The sequence below is a fragment of the Ovis canadensis genome, chromosome 7, assembly GCF_042477335.2.
Source record: "Ovis canadensis isolate MfBH-ARS-UI-01 breed Bighorn chromosome 7, ARS-UI_OviCan_v2, whole genome shotgun sequence".
In the NCBI taxonomy this organism is placed as follows: domain Eukaryota; kingdom Metazoa; phylum Chordata; class Mammalia; order Artiodactyla; family Bovidae; genus Ovis; species Ovis canadensis.
Window position 1 is genome coordinate 39,789,288 of NC_091251.1, and position 16,799 is coordinate 39,806,086.

At 42.3% G+C, this 16,799-nt stretch overlaps 1 protein-coding gene across 1 annotated transcript; it reads left to right on the top strand.

The window, feature by feature from the left end:
- The first annotated feature begins 404 nt into the window (after nt 1-404).
- On the top strand, nt 405-16,270 carry LOC138444154 (transmembrane and coiled-coil domain-containing protein 5B). The gene is made up of 12 exons (XM_069597481.1): nt 405-444; nt 1,114-1,263; nt 1,577-1,694; nt 1,982-2,032; nt 2,599-2,667; nt 4,241-4,297; nt 4,787-4,846; nt 5,429-5,493; nt 11,184-11,315; nt 13,873-13,948; nt 14,212-14,255; nt 15,873-16,270. The coding sequence occupies exons 1-12, from the start codon at nt 410-412 to the stop codon at nt 16,069-16,071; spliced, it is 1,056 nt and encodes a 351-aa protein (XP_069453582.1). The 5' UTR covers nt 405-409; the 3' UTR covers nt 16,072-16,270.
- Nucleotides 16,271-16,799: the final 529 nt, after the last annotated feature.

Here is a 16,799-nt window from a genome sequence, read left to right on the forward strand (position 1 = left end):
TCTTTTTTCCTAAGTCTCCCTGAAGGTCAGGGTTAGAAATAAACTCTCAGTGTGTTTGCCAATAGATACAAACTTTCTCCTAGCACTTTACCTGCCAATGTGCAGGCAAGAAAGGGGCAAGGTAGCCAAAGTGTAAAAACACTTTTGTGAAAACAAAAAGATTTCTGTACTCCAGTGGGATTCGTTTATGAGATTCATTTAAGAGATATGATCTGGCTTACTGAAATCTAGCAAAATATTGCAACTTATTCTGAAATACAAAAGGGTCTAGGAGGCATAGGTTTAGTCTTGGTTCTGTCTTGCCTGGTCAAACCTTTTCTCTGCTCCTTCCTGGGCTAATGACTATGTTGAACACTAGAAGCTTTGTTTCCATAACACATGTTTATATTAACAACATAGGAGACCTACAATGGAAGTAGCTGGACAGGACCCATTGGATGATGTGTAAGTAACAAGAACGAGGAAGTAGTATGGGAAGCATCTACTGCAATCGAGTAAGATAGAAAACCTTGACTGTGCAGGACGGTATCCTCAAGCCTGGAAGCCTTCCTAGGGAGGAAAGGCTTTGGTTTCAGTTCTTTGGACTTCATCAGACTAGAAGTGGGGCTTGTAGAGACAGCCAATGTCTCCAAAAGCAAATCAGTCTTACCTGGGGAAAAGACCCTCATCCCTGCCTCTTACCCAGTCCATGTTCCTATATGACTAGTACAGAAGGTTTTCAATATAACAAACTCCTTAGCAGACTGAAAAAGGAAGACTGAAAACATGTCTCTTCCTTGAATTCTTTATAGGTGTGGCGTGGAGTCCACATACTCTATATAAATTTTTTGAAAACAAGTAAGTTAGAATATAATTATTCAAATAAAAAATATTTCTTTTGCTTCTTAAAAGATTTGTGTTGTAATGGGTTCCATTTATAATATTTAAAATTAAAATGTGATTTGACTCCAAGCATTTGCTTTGTGCAAAACATCATAGAAATCAATTTATTGTGGACAATGATAATGTAAGGCTGGTGAGGCGTAGTGACAACCAAAGACAGGGCAATAAATGAGATGACAGCGCATCTGTTTTCCTGTCCTGAGTCTGGTAATGAAGATGGTTCTCCTGCAGGCAGGAGGTGATGGAAATACCGAAACTAGAAGTCACAAAGCAGACCCTGGACTTCCTGAACTCAGACCTTGAAAAGGACCTGCAGAGAATGGATGAGGCAAATCAGGTTCTTCTCAAAAAAATTCAAGAGAAAGAAGAAACTATTCAAAGGTCAGGCTTTGTAGTTGGATGGGAAAGTTCTCCTCATCTGAATGCCCCTTGGGATCAAGAGGTGGGTGGGAGGAAAGTTTACTTCTTTGTCCAAGAATTGAGGCAAGTTGTTTAAATTCTGAACCATAAACAGCGGTGTCCTCAAAAGGTTTTATGTACAGATTTTTCACTACATTTCCACATTAAGTCATTATTTTATTGCCACCTCATTGGGTGGTCACTTTGGCTCCCCGAGACCTTGGCGGTAGCTTCTCAAGCTGGGGCCCTGGCAGCTTCCTTTGGATTGAGCCACCCCTGGGTGACTATGTTTCAGTCTGGAAAGAGATATCACACTGTCGGTCAGACAAGCCAGAGAGAGGGAGGAGCTGAACCACTTCATATCTAAGAAGGAGGAAGCCCTGCGGGACCTGGAATTAGAGACGGCAAAGCTGGTAAGGAGGTGTCTAGAAAAGGACAGTGTGATGCATTTTGCTGCAGTCCACCACTCTCTCTTTCCCAGGGGACCATCATCGCTGGTACCTGCTGTGTCTGTGGAAATCACAGCTGTCTAGCAAAGTGTTTTGGGCATGATGTGCTCAGCGTGGGGGCGAGACCTGGGCTCAGGTCCCAGATCCTCTGTGTGGGGCCCTCGTCCCTGGGTGGGATGTCAGTGGCCCAGTGAGGAAGAGGGTTTGAGAGCAGGGTGAGGTTTTTATCCTTTACCTCTTTCTTTCCCCAGGAAAAAAATAAGGAAATTCTAAGCAGGAGCGTGGTGGAGGTGCAGAAGGAGGTAAGGTGGGCCCTGATATTTTGGGGGGAGGGAGGGTGGTCCCAGGATAATAAGCCCACTCTTGAAAGGAGGCTCATTTCTTAGGAATCCCAGTAGGATCCATCATCTTTCCGAACTCCCCAGTCAGAAAAACAGGAGGAAGAGGAACCGGCAAAATGGGTGTGCTCCCTCCCAGTCTGCCTTCCAAATCTCTTAGAACAAACTGGCTAATTGATACCATCCTTGGTCCTCTGGGAGTTCCAGCTCTGGGATGGGAAGGTTAAAGGAATGTGAGAGTGGAGAATTGCCCTTCCCTCCCACAGCTGCTCTGCGTCAGTTTCTCTTCCCTCTCTCCCCACCTGCCTTGCCTCCTTTGTGCCGTACTTTTCATGGGCTCTGGGAACAAAAAGGTCTGGCGCGGAGTCAGGCAGATTCCAGAGGAAGGAAGAGACAGCGTTCTATTAAGCTTCCATCTGGGATCTGAATCAATTAACCACTGTTCTGCTACTTTGAGACCTTCAAGTCTATCCCACGTTTTCATGTTCGGATGCCTCACTCAGTTTACAATTTGGGGGATGGTATTTCAGATTTCAAGGAAATGTAAGAATGTTGGCCTGGATAAAGAAGCCCTAAAGCAGATGCTGGCAGAATTGAAGGTGAGTGAGTAGAAAAGCAAATATGCCGGTTTTCTGGGAGATGTGGTGTCATTCTAACTTTGGGGAGGAATAGCTTCCAAGAACCCACCAGGCTGTCTGCGTGCTCACAGAGGTGAGCCCGTGTCCTTTGTTCCCTCTGCTTCACCCCCTGACCTGGGCAGGATCATAAATTATTTTGCAGCATTTGCAACTTCAGTTTTAGTCACACTGGTGGCAGAGATGACTACAATGCCCCAAAGTGAAGGGAATTGCTCCAGAGACCTCTCCATCCATCAGTCAATAGGACATACATTCTGAATGCCCATCGGGACCTGCCCTCTAAAAATTTATTATCTAAATGACACACAGATAGTCGAGGAAGAAGAGAATACTAATTTCCACAATTGCAGAAGGATAGGTCAACAATTGTATTTGATTTTCTGACCCATTGTTTATAACTTAAGGGAGTTTTTTTTTTTAATTGAATTGAATGTTTTACTAGGTGGCAAACTCAATGAGAGCATGACGTTTTGTCTGTGTGGTTCACACCTATTTCCCCAGTGCCTAGAATAATGTCTGGCACATGGCAGTAGCTCGCTAAATATCTGTTGAATGAAAAGATGAACTGGATGCCCAGTAGAGGGCAGAAATCCTATGGAGATGCTCTCTGCAGCTTTATGTGGTGAATATGACCATTTGGCTGAGCCCAGCATGCCAGAGCACTCCTGTTCTGTTTTTCTCTGAAAAAGAGGCAGAAGGTTTCTCTCTTGCTCCATGATTCAGGCTGCATGTGAGTGCACCCAGTGGAGTATAAGATGGAGGAACAGGTTGGCACTTTATTCAGTAGGACTGGAGGAAGAAGGGTGATTAGGTCCAAAGACTGGGCAGTCAGAAAACCAAGGCTTAAACGTTGACTCTGCCACTGTGTGATTTCAAATAAGTCATGCACTTAACTTTCCCTTACTTTTGTCTCCTCCTCACCTGTAAATCGGAGAAGGCAATGGCAACCCACTCCAGTACTCTTATCTGGAAAATCCCATGGACAAAGGAGTCTGGTGGCCTGCAGTCCATGGGGTCACAAACAGTCAGGCAGACTGAGCAGCTTCACTTTCAATTTTCACTTTAATGCATTGGAGAAGGAAATGGCAACCCACTCCAGTATTCTTGCCTGGAGAATCCCAGGGACAGAGGAGCCTAGTGGGCCACCGTCTGTGGGGTCGCACAGAGTCGGACACAACTGAAGAGACTTAGCAGCAGCAACAGCACCTGTAAATGGGCCAGTGATATTGCCCACTCCAGGTTGTTATGGTCTGTCCTCACTATATGATAGCCATTATCATCATTCCCTGGGCTTCTCTGGTGGTTCAGCAACAAAGAGTCCACCTGCAATGCAGGACATGGCTTGCAATGCAGGAGACATGGGTTCAATCGCTCGATCAGGAAGACCCCCTGGAGAAGGACACAACTTAGAGACTAAACCACCACCACCACCATTGTCATGCTCATTGCCTGTCTGGGGGAAGATGAATATTACCCATTTGCTTTCACAAAAGAATGCTCTCAACCTGCTGCTGTCACACGCTGTCTTTACCAGGTGAAACTACAGAAGTCAACAGAATCCTGTGCCAATCAAGAGAAGGAACTGGTCAAGGTAGAGGTGGAGTCTCCTCCACTGAGGGTCTGTTCAGGGTACAAATGAGAGAGAACCCCAAAAGTTTTAGAAACAGAACAGTTGGAGGCACGGGAGGGGGAGGAGCAAGAATATCTGGCAAGTGAATTTCTGACTCACCTGCAGGTAAAGGAAAAGAAAGCTTATGTTAAAAGTACTAGTCTTGTCATTCCTTAAATACCCCTCTACCTCAAAGACTCAAACACTGTTGTTGAAGCCCGTATCTAAGTGCCCTGAAACATCTCCTTATGTCTCATGTAAAAGGCATATGAGAACCTGGGAAAACAACTTTCTTTGCTCAAAATTAGACCCTGCCCATGAATGATGAGATCACTGGCTTTTATGATGTGGTTGCTTTCCCTGGTAAGAAGTTGCTAGGTGACCAGCCAAATAGCCAATGCACCAGTTGGGAGCAGCCCAGGCTTCATTGTGATTTAATCCATGAAATTTGTTAATTCTCATTTTTTCTAGATAGAGAGTGACTATCAATCTGTGTATCAGCTCTGTGAGGATCAGGCCCACTACATAAAGGTACACTGCCCCTGGGGACAAGTCATAGTAGGGCAGAATTGTTCCAATGCCACAGATCCCTTGGTTTCTCATTCAGGCTAAAATCTGCCACTAGGGGAAATACCGTTTATACAACAGCAGCAACAACAACAACAAGAACCAGGTGTATGTTAAGGATTTATTTATACTGGCCCATATAATATTTTTAAGCAATCTACATACAGTATTTTTCTCAATTAGTTTGTCCAGTAACCCTTTGAGGATTATGTTGTTATGATCAAGAGGACACAGGTTCAAAGAAGTTTGGTAATGCTCTCTGAAAACACAGTAAGTGTGAGAGCTGGGATTTTCCTACAAGCAGGATCCAAAGAGAGAACTCTTTCCCTTTTTTTCCGTATGCATCCATCCAGTCACTAATATCCTAATTTTTATTAGAACATCTTCATACTTGTGTGTGTACATTCTTGCATGCACCATTTGGAAAATTAGGAGTTAGTCTTAAGAGAATCTTTCATCAGTGACAGTGAAATGTCATTGATACAGAAATTCAGAATATAGAAATTCTTGATTATGATCAATATTTTTTTGTATTTCCATGGGAAGAAATACCAGGAAATTCTGAGACAGATGGAAAAGGAAAAGGAGATGCTTCTTCTTGAAAAAGAAGTGTAAGTTTGGGAAAATGACCTCATTGGTGGGATGAAGCTGTAGTCCCCAGTGGTCCTGGAAGGGCAGAGTACTTCTCAGACCAGTTTGTGTCCCTATAAACAGCCCCCAAGTTATCCCTGTCAACTTCTGCTCCATGTTCTGTACTGAAAATTCATCAGCATTCAGGCTTTTCTCTTGCCTTTCTCAGCAGTTGGTGTTTAAAAGGTCTCTTTTCATGCGTCCTCAGTTGAGTGTTGTTCTTGAAAAAACTGACTGTGTGGACCCCTTTCCCAGGACATGGTGGACCCCTACTGGGGGCCCCAGCAATAGCCATTTACATACGTTGTGTATTTGTAGACTTGCATGGTTTAGGACTTGACACACTTTCCATCGTTTGCTTGCACTCTTTAACTGTGTTACGTGTTATATTGTGTAATGCAATATACAGAGAGCGCGTAAATCTCAAGTGGTGTGTTAACATGACTCAGATCAAGATACAGAACATTCTGAGTACACCAAAAGGCTCCCTGTGCGCTCTTCTCAGTCATTGTTTCTTGCAAAGGCAACCATGATTCTAACTTCTTGGTTTTGTCTGATCTTGAACTTCACGTGAACTCAGTATGTTCTCTCTTGTCTCTGGCTGTCACTGACATTTACCCACATTGCTGCATGGCTCTGTGGTTCATCCTTTTCCTTGCTGTGTATAGTATTCTATTGTAGGAATATGGCACAATTTATCTATTTTACCACTGATGAACATTTTGGTCATTTCCAGATTGGGGTTATTCAACTAAAGTTGTTATAAACATTTTTGTGCATGTATTTTGGTTGACATATATGCTCATTTCTGTCAGTTATGTACCAAGGAGTAGAATTCCCAAGTCATTGAGTATACATATCTGTGGCTTTACTAAACAAAGTCAAATGATTTTCCAAAATGGATTACCAGAATCTCCTCCAATGAGAATCTATACTAGTCCCAGTTGTTCTGTTCCTCGTTTCACTTCATATTTACAGTCTTTTTAATTTTAACCACTCTGGCAGGAGTATAGTGATATTTAATTTTTATTTTAATAATGCATTTCACTATTGATTATTAATATATATACCTTAAAATGCTTACTTGAAATTTGGTTATCTGCTTTCATACTAAGTCTTTTGCCTTTATTTGGGAGATTATCCATCTTTTTCCTATTGCTTTATAGGATATCCTTATATTTTTTTTATGCGATCTATCATCAGATATGGACGGACACACACACACATGTTACAGTCATTTCTATGGCTTTTCTGTTTTACTCTCTTAATAGAATCTTTTGATAAAAAATTTCTTAATTTTAAGGAAATCCAATCCATGAAAGTTTTTCTTTTCTTTTTTTGCTCAGTACTTTTTCTTGATAATAAAACTATTCTTTAATGCTTTCCCAAAGAATTTTCTGTTTGTTTTGCCTTTTACATTCAAATGAATGTAAGCATTCATGTGAAATATTTTTGTGTGTGTGGTGTGAGGTAGAGATCAAGATGCATTTTTTCCATGTGTGGATAGCCAGTTGGCCAGGCACCATTTATTTAAAAGAGCATGCATTTTCACTGGTGCCTTGTTTTATAAGTAAGGTGACATATTAATGTATGTGTGAGTCTGTTCTGGATATTTTATTCTGTACCATTAGTTTGTGCCTCTATCCTGTGCCAGTACTACACAAGGATAGAGGCATCGACTACAAGCATAGACTACTGGAATTCTGAAAGAGATGGGAATGCAACCTGACCTGCCCCTTGAGAAACCTGTATGCAGGTCAAGAAGCAACAGTTAGAACTGGACGTGGAACAATATACTGGTTCCAAATTGGAAAAGGAGTATGTCAAAGTTGTATATTGTCACCCTGCCTATTTAGCTTATATGCAGAGTACATCATGCAAAATGCCAGGCTGGATGAAGCACAAGCTGGAATCAAGATTGCTGGGAGAAATATCAATAACCTCAGATATGCAGATGACATCACTCTTATGGCAGAAAGCAAAGAATAACTAAAAAGCCTCTTGATGAAGATGAAAGAGGAGAGTGAAAAATCTGGTTTAAAACTCAACATTCAAAAAACAAAGATCATGGCATCCAGTTCCATCACTTCATGGCAAATAGATGAGGAAACAATGGAAACAGTGACAGACTTTCTTTTCTAGGGCTCCAAAGTCACTGCAGATGGTGACTACAACCATGAAATTCAAAGATGCTTGCTCCTTGGGAGAAAAGTTATGACCAACCTAGGCAGCATATTAAAAAGCAGAGACATTACTTTGCTGACAAAGGTCTGTATAATAAAAGCTATGGTTTTTCAGTAGTCATATATGGATGCGAGAATTGGATCATAAAAAATTGGACCAAAAATTGATGCTTTTGAACTGTGGTGTTGGAGAAGACACTTGAGAGTCCCTTGGACTGCAAGGAGATCCAACCAGTCAATCCTAAAGGAGATCAGTTCTGAATATTCATTGAAAGGACTGATGCTGAAGCTGAGACTCTGATACTCTGGCCACCTGATGCAAAGAACTGATTCATTGGAAAAGACCCTGATGCTGGGAAAGATTGAAGGCAGAAGGAGAAGGCAACGACAGAGGATGAGATGGTTGGATAGCATCACCGACTCCATGGATGAGAGTTTGAGCAAGCTCCGGGAGTTGGTGATGGACAGGGAAGCCTGGTGTGCTGCAGTCTATGGGATCGCAAAAAGTCGGACATGATTGAGCAACTGAATTGACTGACTGACAGGGATTACAATTACAATTTAGTTTTATAATTAGTTTTGATTTAGCATATCTTAAGTTCTGCACCCCTATGCTGTTCTTCAAGACTATTCAAGGCTGTCTTAGCTATTTTTGGCTCTTCAAATTTCCATATAAAATTTAAAATTGGCGTCTAAATTTCTACCAAAAAATATTGCTGAGATTTTGATTGTAATTATATGGAATCTATAGATAAATTTGGAGATTAACAATATCTAAACAACATTGAGTTTTCCAAGTCATGAACATTTTCATCCTTACATGTATTTAGATCTTATTTATTTTTTCATAAACATGTATTGTAGTTTTCTATAGTGTTTTGTGCATCTTTCATCAGATTTATTCCTAGGTTTGATATTTGATATTTTTGATGCTATTGTAAATAAGAAAATTGTTAATTTGATTTTCTAATTCATTACTAACTTTGGCCACCTCATGCGAAGAGTTGACTCATTGGAAAAGACTCTGATGCTGGGAGGGATTGGGGGCAGGAAGAGAAGGGGACGACAGAGGATGAGATGGATGGAAGGCATCACCAAATCAATGGACGTGAGTCTGAGTGAACTCCGGGAGTTGGTGATGGACACGGAGGCCTGGCGTGCTGCAATCCATGGGGTCGCAAATAGTCGGACACGACTGAGCGACTGAACTGAACTGAACTGAACAGTATATAGAAATACAATTCATTTATAGATTGAACAATGTGGGGGTTAGGGGCACAAGTCCTCTGCACAGTTGAAAATTCATGTACCGCTATCCCTCAAAAACAAAGGAATTAATAAACAACTCACCCAAGGACAGATTGCTGGGAGAAATATCAACAACCTCAGATATGTAGATGATACCACTCTAATGGCAGAAAGTGAAGAGGAACTCAAGAGCCTCCCGATGAGAGTGAAAGAAGAGAGTGAGAAAGCTGGCTTAAAACTCAGCATTCAAAAAACAAAGATCATGGCATCACCTTATAGTGGCAGGGAAATAGGTGGGAAAAAAGTATAAACAGATTCTGTTTTCTTTTTTTACTTTATTTTTTATTTATTTATTTTTTTAATTTTAAAATCTTTAATTCTTACATGCGTTCCCAAACATGAACCCCCCTCCCACCTCACTACCCATAACATCTCTCTGGGTCATCCCCATGCACCAGCCCCAAGCATGCTGTATCCTGCGTCAGACATAGACTGGCGATTCGATTCTTACATGATAGTATACATGTTAGAGATTCTGTTTTCTTGGGTTCCAAAATCACTGCAGATGGTGACTTTAGCCATGAAATTAAAAGATACTTGCTCCTTAGAAGAAAAGCTATGACAAACCTAGATAGCAAATTAAAAAACAGAGACATCACTTTGCCAATGAAAGTTTGTATAGTCAAAGCTATGGTTTTTCCAGTAGTCATGTATGTATGTGAGAGTTGGACCATAAAGAAGTCTGAGCACTGAAGAATTGATGCTTTCGATCTGTGTGGTGCTGGAGAGGACACTTGAGAGTTCATTGGACTACAAGAAGATCAAACCAGACAATCCTAAAGAAAATCAATCCTTAATATTCACTGAAAGAACTGATGCTGAAGCTGAAGCTCTATTACTTTGGCCGCCTAATGTGAAGAATCAACTCACTGGAAGTGCCTGATGCTGGGAAAGCTTGTGGGCAGGACAAGAAGAAGGAGGCAGAGGATGAACTGGTTGGATGGCATCATCGATTCATTGGACATGAATTTGAGCAAACTTCAGGAGATATTGAAGGAAAGGGAAGACTGACACACAGCAGTTCATGGGGTTGCAAAGAGTCGGACATGACTGAGAGATTGAACAGCAGCGACGAAGGGCGGGAAGCTGGAACAGTTCAGATAGACTCAGGACTGAAACCCTTCCTTGGACTTTTCCTCTCAGGGTCTTAAACTCCAGTCTCCGTCTCCGTTCAGTTGTTAAGTCATGCCCGACTCTTTGTGACCCATGGACTACAGCATGCCGGGCTTCTCTGTCCTCCACTGTCTCCCAGAGTTTGCTCCAATTCACGTCCACTGAGTCAGTGATGCTGTCTTTTCATGTCAACCTCTATCACCCCTTCTCCTTTTGCCTTTAATCTTTCCCAGCATCAGGGTCTAAGTGTAACAGGTCTCAAACTCCAAATTCTACTTCCCAGCACAGCATGACTACTATAATCTTTGCTCAGCTCTTGAGGCATCTTCTGCTCTCTGGGCTTTCTTGGAATCCTGAGCTACTCATATACAGCTTAAGAGCCAGCTATCACCTTAAGGAAAGTTCATGCAGATATTTGAACTCATTTCTTTATGGTTTCTTCTTTCCTTGGATTTCCCCCTTTAGGGAATTAAACTGCAATCTCTGTCTCCTCAGCCAATTGATGCTGCCACTTGCTGCTTGGACTCTATTCACTGTACCAGGAATTGGCAAGTGCCCTTGGGGAAAGGCCTTGGATGAATGAGGGATTATCTCAGTATGCTTTACTTTGCTCAGGATATGTATCCCCTCATCTTCTGACTGCATTCTTTAATTCATTCAAGTGGCTGTTTTATGTACTTTGTCCAGTTCTTATAGTTGATTGTAGAGATGGACTAGCCTCAAGCAAACTATTCCATCAAGGCCAGATCCTGAAATCTGGGCTGTTTCTCCCCTTTCTTCAATATTTGATGATTACAAAAAGATTCCCATGAGAAGTCTAAAAGTTTTTACTGGAACTGACCCTCTGGCAGGACACAGTTCCAAACTCTGAGCAGCAAAATAAAACAAATGAATGAGCAATCAGAAGGCCCTGGAGAGTGACTAAAACCAAGCACATTCTGGAGGGCGGGGGCTGCCAGCTGGAAGAAGGGAAAGGCAAGAGGCGGTTTTCTCATCTGATCATTTTTAGTCTGAGGGTCATCACCAGATGGTCAATACCCAAATCAGATTGATTATATTCTTTGCAGCCAAAGATGGAGAAGCTCTATACAGTCGACAAAAACAAGACCAGGAGCTGACTGTGGCTCAGATCATGAACTTCTTATTGCCAAATTCAGACTTAGATTGAAGAAAGTAGGGAAAACCATTAGACCATCCAGGTATGACCTAAATCAAATCCCTTGCAATTATACAGAGGAAGTGACAAATAGAGTCATGAAATTAGATCTGATAGACAGAGTACCTGAAGAACTATGGATGGAGGTCCGTGACATTGTACAGGAGGCAGGGATCAAGACCATCCCCAAGGAAAAGAAATGAACAAAGGCAAAATGGTTGTCTGAGGAGGCCTTACAATTAGCTGAGAAAAGAAGAGAAGTTAAAGGCAAAGGAGAAAAGGAAAGATATACCCATCTGAGTGCAGAATTCCAAAGAATAGAAAGGAGAGATAAGAAAGCCTTCCTCAGTGATCAGTGCAAAGAAACAGAGGAAAACAATATAGTAAAGACTAGAGATCTCTTCAAGAAAATTAGAGACACCAAGGGAACAATTCACACAAAGATGAGCTCAATAAAGGACAGAAATGGTATGGACCTAACAGAAGCAGAAGACATTAAGAAGAGGTGGCAAGAATACACAGAACTATACAAAAAAGATCTTCACGACCCAGATAATCACGATGGTGTGATCACTCACCTAGAGCCAGACATCCTGGAATGTGAAGTCCTGGGCCTTAGGAAGCATCACTATGAACAAAGCTAGTGGAGGTGATGGAATTCCAGTTGAGCTATTTCAAATCCTAAAAGATGATGCTGTGAAAGTGCTGCACTCAATATGCTGGCAAATTCAGAAAACTCAGCAATGGCCACAGGACTGGAAGGTCAGTTTTCATTTCAATCTCAACGAAAGACAATGCCAAAGAATGCTCAAACTACTGCACAGTTACACTCATCTCACAGACCAGTAAAGTAATGCTCAAAATTCCCCAAGCACGGCTTCAACAGTTTGTGAACCATGAACTTTCAGATGTTCAAGCTGAATTTAGAAAAGGGAGAGGAACCAGAGATCATGTTGCCAACAAACATCTACTTTTGCTTGATTAACTATGCCAAAGCCTTTGACTCTGCGGATCACAACAAATTGTGGAAAATTTTTAAAGAAATGGGAATACCAAACTACCTGACCTGCCTTCTGAGAATCTGTATACAGGTTAAGAAGCAATAGTTAGAACTGGATATGGAACAACAGACTGGTTCCAAATCGGGAAAGGAGTACATCAAGGCTGTATACTGTCACCTCACTTATTTAACTTATATGCAGAGTACATCATGCAAAATGTTGGGCTGGATGAAGCCCAAGCTGGAATCAAGGTTGCTGGGAGAAATATCAATAACTAACCTCAGATATGCAGATGACACCACCTTTATAGCAGAAAGTGAAGAGGAACTAAAAAGCCTCTTGATGAAAGTGAAAGAGGAGAGTGAAAAAGTTGGCTTAAAACAACATTCAGAAAACTAAGATCATGGCATCTGGTCCCATCACTTCATGGCAAATAGATGGGGAAACAATGGAAACAGTGAGAGACTATTTTGGGGGGTTCTAAAATCACTGCAGAATGTGACTGCAGCCATGAAATTAAAAGATGGTTGCTCTTTGGGAGAAAAGTTATGACCAACCTAGACAGCATATTAAAAAGCAGAGACATTACTTTACCAACAAAGGTCCATCTAGTCAAAGCTATAGTTTTTCCAGTAGTCATGTATGGATGTGAGAGTTGGACTATAAAGAAAGGTGAGTGCTGCAGTATTGATGCTTTTGAACTGTGTGTTGGAGAAGACGCTTAAGAGTTCCTTGGACTGCAAGGGGATCCAATCAGTCAATCCTAAAGGAAATCAGTCCCAAATATTAATTGGAAGGACTGATGCTGAAGCTGAGACTCCAATACTTTGACCACCTGATGTGAAGAACTGACTCATTTGAAGAGACCCTGATGCTGGGAAAGATTGAAGGCAGGAGGAGAAGGGGATTACAGGGGATGAGATGGTTGGATGGCATCACCGACGTGATGGACATGAGTTTGAGTAGGCTCCGGGAGTTGGTGATGGAGAGGGAAGCCTGGTGTGCTGCAGTCCACGGGGTCACAAAGAGTCATACACGACTGAGCAGCTGAACTGAACTGAACTGAGTCTGAGGCTAAGCTAAACTTGATGTGAAGGTCTATTTAAAAGTCTTGAGGGAACCGTACGGTCTCTCTGAGATAGAAAATAGAGGACAGAGCTCAGTGTAGTCAAACTGCTGGATTAAAAAACAGAGAGCTAGAGATGGAGAGTCTCAAGTTGTATCTAAACTCTGACCAAATCACAAACTGACCTCCAAAACTATGCACTCCCAAGGCATTCTGTGGCCAGCTGAAGATATCAAACCTGAACTGAAGTTTGAACTGCCAGCAGGAGATAGAATTCACATTTTTGCAGTGTGAATCCAGTATCAGGGTTGTGTCATGGTTACCCTTCATTGGTTGTCTTTTCTCTTGAGACTGGACCACGTTTTGCTGTTTCTTTGCATATTGACCAATTACACATTTTGAATATTGTTTCTTGTGAATGTTATCAAGAATCTAGGAAATGAATTGCATACATTGCCTGACTTAGAAAAGCATCTTTCATTGGTCCCACAGATTATGTTGCTTAATTCTTGGATCTGATCTTTGTCACTCAGATGCAAAGCCCAGAACAACTCCGTCCAAATAGTGAAACCGGGGTCAACTCTGATGGAGACAATCCAAAGCAATATGGTAAGTTTTCCTTGCCCCAGATTGGAGTTTTCCTCTATCTTTTCCTACCCTGGCTTCCCCCTCGCTGCCCCCTGACCCCTTCCCTTCTTTTCAATAACCTTAGAGGTAGGAAATTAACAAGGCTCAGTACCTTGCTTCACACCACAGTGGCTAGGAAGTGGCAGAGCCAGTGACTCCTGGGTCAAGCTCTTAGCCACCCTAGTACACTGCCTTTCTATAAGCACATGGACAGGCACACCTGTGGCTTTTATTGCTTCCCACAGGAGAAGACCATCATTAAGAAACAGAAGAGAATCTTTTGGTACAGGTAAGTTAGAATCTTGTGTTTTCCTAGTCTAGGTCGTGTTCACTCTGTAGCAGTAAGTGACTTGATAAGAGCATGTAGAATAAGGATAAACACATCCACCAACCAGAAAATACCAGGCAGCCCCAGATTTCTGCCATCTCTCCCTTTCTTCTTTTCTGAAAACCAGAGTTATGTAGGACTTGGTGGCTGGAGAAAATGGCTGTTTTGGAGACGTTTAAGGTGAAGCTTGCATTTTAATTTCCATTTCCACTCTTAAGACTCATAGTAGGGCTCCTTTCTATTTTTCAGATCCTGAACCTGATAATCTGCTCTCCTCTTTACTGGAAAGAGAGTTCAAGGTGCATTAATTTTCTTAGTTCTTTTACTGCAGGCTGTAAAATTTTAGAGAAAAAAAATCACTTGAACTCCGTGCCTTTTCTTTTTTAATTTTTGAAACAAGGAGACTAAGATGCTCCGTGTAGCACTTTAATGAAAAACTTCAATTTGTGACATTTTAGTATAGTTAAGACAATGGCACCCCACTCCAGTACTCTTGCCTGGAAAAATCCCATGGACGGAGGAGCCTGGTAGGCTGCAGTCCATAGAGTCACTAAGAGTCGGACATGACTGAGTGACTTCACTTTCCCTTTTCACTTTCATGCATTAGAGAAGGAAATGGCAACCCACTCCAGAATTCTTGCCTGGAGAATCCCAGGGACGGGGGAGCCTGGTGGGCTGCCGTCTATGGGGTCGCACAGAGTCGGACACAACTGAAGCGACTTAGCAGCAGTAGCAGCAGCAGTATAGTTAAAGATGGAAAGCCTTGGGCCAGTTTTCAGGGCGGAATTTTCTTGGGTGCACGCAAGAAAACACATGCACACAACCTATTATTGTTTCAGTTTCTTTTTCTTTCTTATTTTCTTTTGTTCTTCCTTCCTTTCTTTTTTGGCCACACCACGTGACCTATAGGATCTTAGTTCCCCAACCAGGGATTGAAACTGCACACTCAGCGGTGAAAGCCCACATGGAGTTCTAACCACTGGACTACCAGGGAATTCCCGAGTTGGTTTCTTTTAGCACTTGATGTTTAGCAAAAAAAAAACCAACAACAACAACAACAACCCACAACTCAATCATTTTCTGTGGATGTTAATGTCAGAGATGGCCCAGACATATTTCACATTCTAAAAGTTCTTGCTATAGTAGAGTGGGGAGGACCGCTGATGATGAGACTTTCAAGAGTGCAGCTCTGGATCTCTCGTGACAACCCCTACAAAGGCCTGCATATATAGTACCTGGAAGGTCTTATCCTTCTGCATCTCCAGCTCTTCTGTGTGGACATCTATTCTTTTTTTTTTTTTTTTTTTTACTTTACAGTATTGTATTGGTTTTGCCATACTTTTGTTGGAGGGCTTAAAAGTCAGGAGGGCTGTATCCCAGTCCTCAGGACCACATCAGTCTTTTTCTATTATCACCTACCCCCCTGCCCTCACCCTCTGTGTCTGCATGCCCCACTTCCCCATCAGGCTGGCCCAAAGAAAGCGATTCATGGTCATTTATGAAGATGAGGTTCACCTCCTGCTGCTGCTTCCCGGGCTGTCTCTTTCCCCCATGCTAACGATGAATGTCTCTCTGCAGGCATTTCAGGTATTTTATCTCCATGGTCATGATCTGCTTTAGGCTGCTGGGTTACGCGCTTTTCTACCTGCAGTACATAAACCCAGACCTCCTTGTGGACGCCCTGCCCGTGGTCATGAGCAGAGAAACCTTGAAGAGACTGCGGGAAGCCTTATTTCCCTTCCTCACTCTAGAGGTGGAAGAAGTTCTACCACATTAGTCTGGAGTGACCTGGGGGCTTCACACTGCACCCAAGTGGAGAGGAGGGCATGGCTGCGGCCCCCAGGTGGGGAATGGGCCAGGAAAGAAGTAGGAGCTCTGACTCAGGGCTGCTGCTTTGACATCTGACCTCTTCATTTCATTCTTTTCCCACGCTTTTTCTCCAGAGTGTCTCTTTTTCAAATAAAACATATGTTTGATCAGAGTTCACTGTGTTGGTCTGAGAATTTGGCCCACGGGTCCTTTAGCGAAGATAACCATACATTATCTTCCCTAGAGTTCTCTTATTTTATATTATTTTATGTCTTTTAGGAGTAGGATAGCCTGAAAAGCTGACCTTTTACATGTACACAGATGGTTACTCATTCTCAATTGAGAAGAAAATTACCCTAAAATTCAAGTGCTGTAATAAAATCAAATCATAATTCAAATGCCTTCCTTCCCATAATGCCTCCTCTGATCCTCCAACTGCACCTGCCACCTTCTCCGGGCTTCCCTTACTGGCCTGCCCACTTCTGCCTTGCAGTACCATTACTGTCTTGAGGGTGGGGCTTCTGATACCTAGATTCTGTATCAGCACACATGGCCCCAAGCATAATGTCTTTGCAAAGACTCCTTGGAGAGCAGCGTCTACTAGATACTGAAGCTGAGTAGTGGAGGCAACTTCCTTTTGCAGCTCCTTCCTCCTATGCATTTCTGAAGCCCTTGCTTTCTGGTGACTTTTCTCCT

Bases quoted from the DNA above. Each gene is read 5' to 3' on its own strand.
- LOC138444154 (XM_069597481.1), top strand. From the start codon at position 410: ATGGAAGTAGCTGGACAGGACCCATTGGATGATGT. The intron at 1,695-1,981 runs GTAAGGAGGTGT...TTCTTTCCCCAG, and splicing joins AATTAGAGACGGCAAAGCTG to GAAAAAAATAAGGAAATTCT. The intron at 2,033-2,598 runs GTAAGGTGGGCC...ATGGTATTTCAG, and splicing joins TGGTGGAGGTGCAGAAGGAG to ATTTCAAGGAAATGTAAGAA.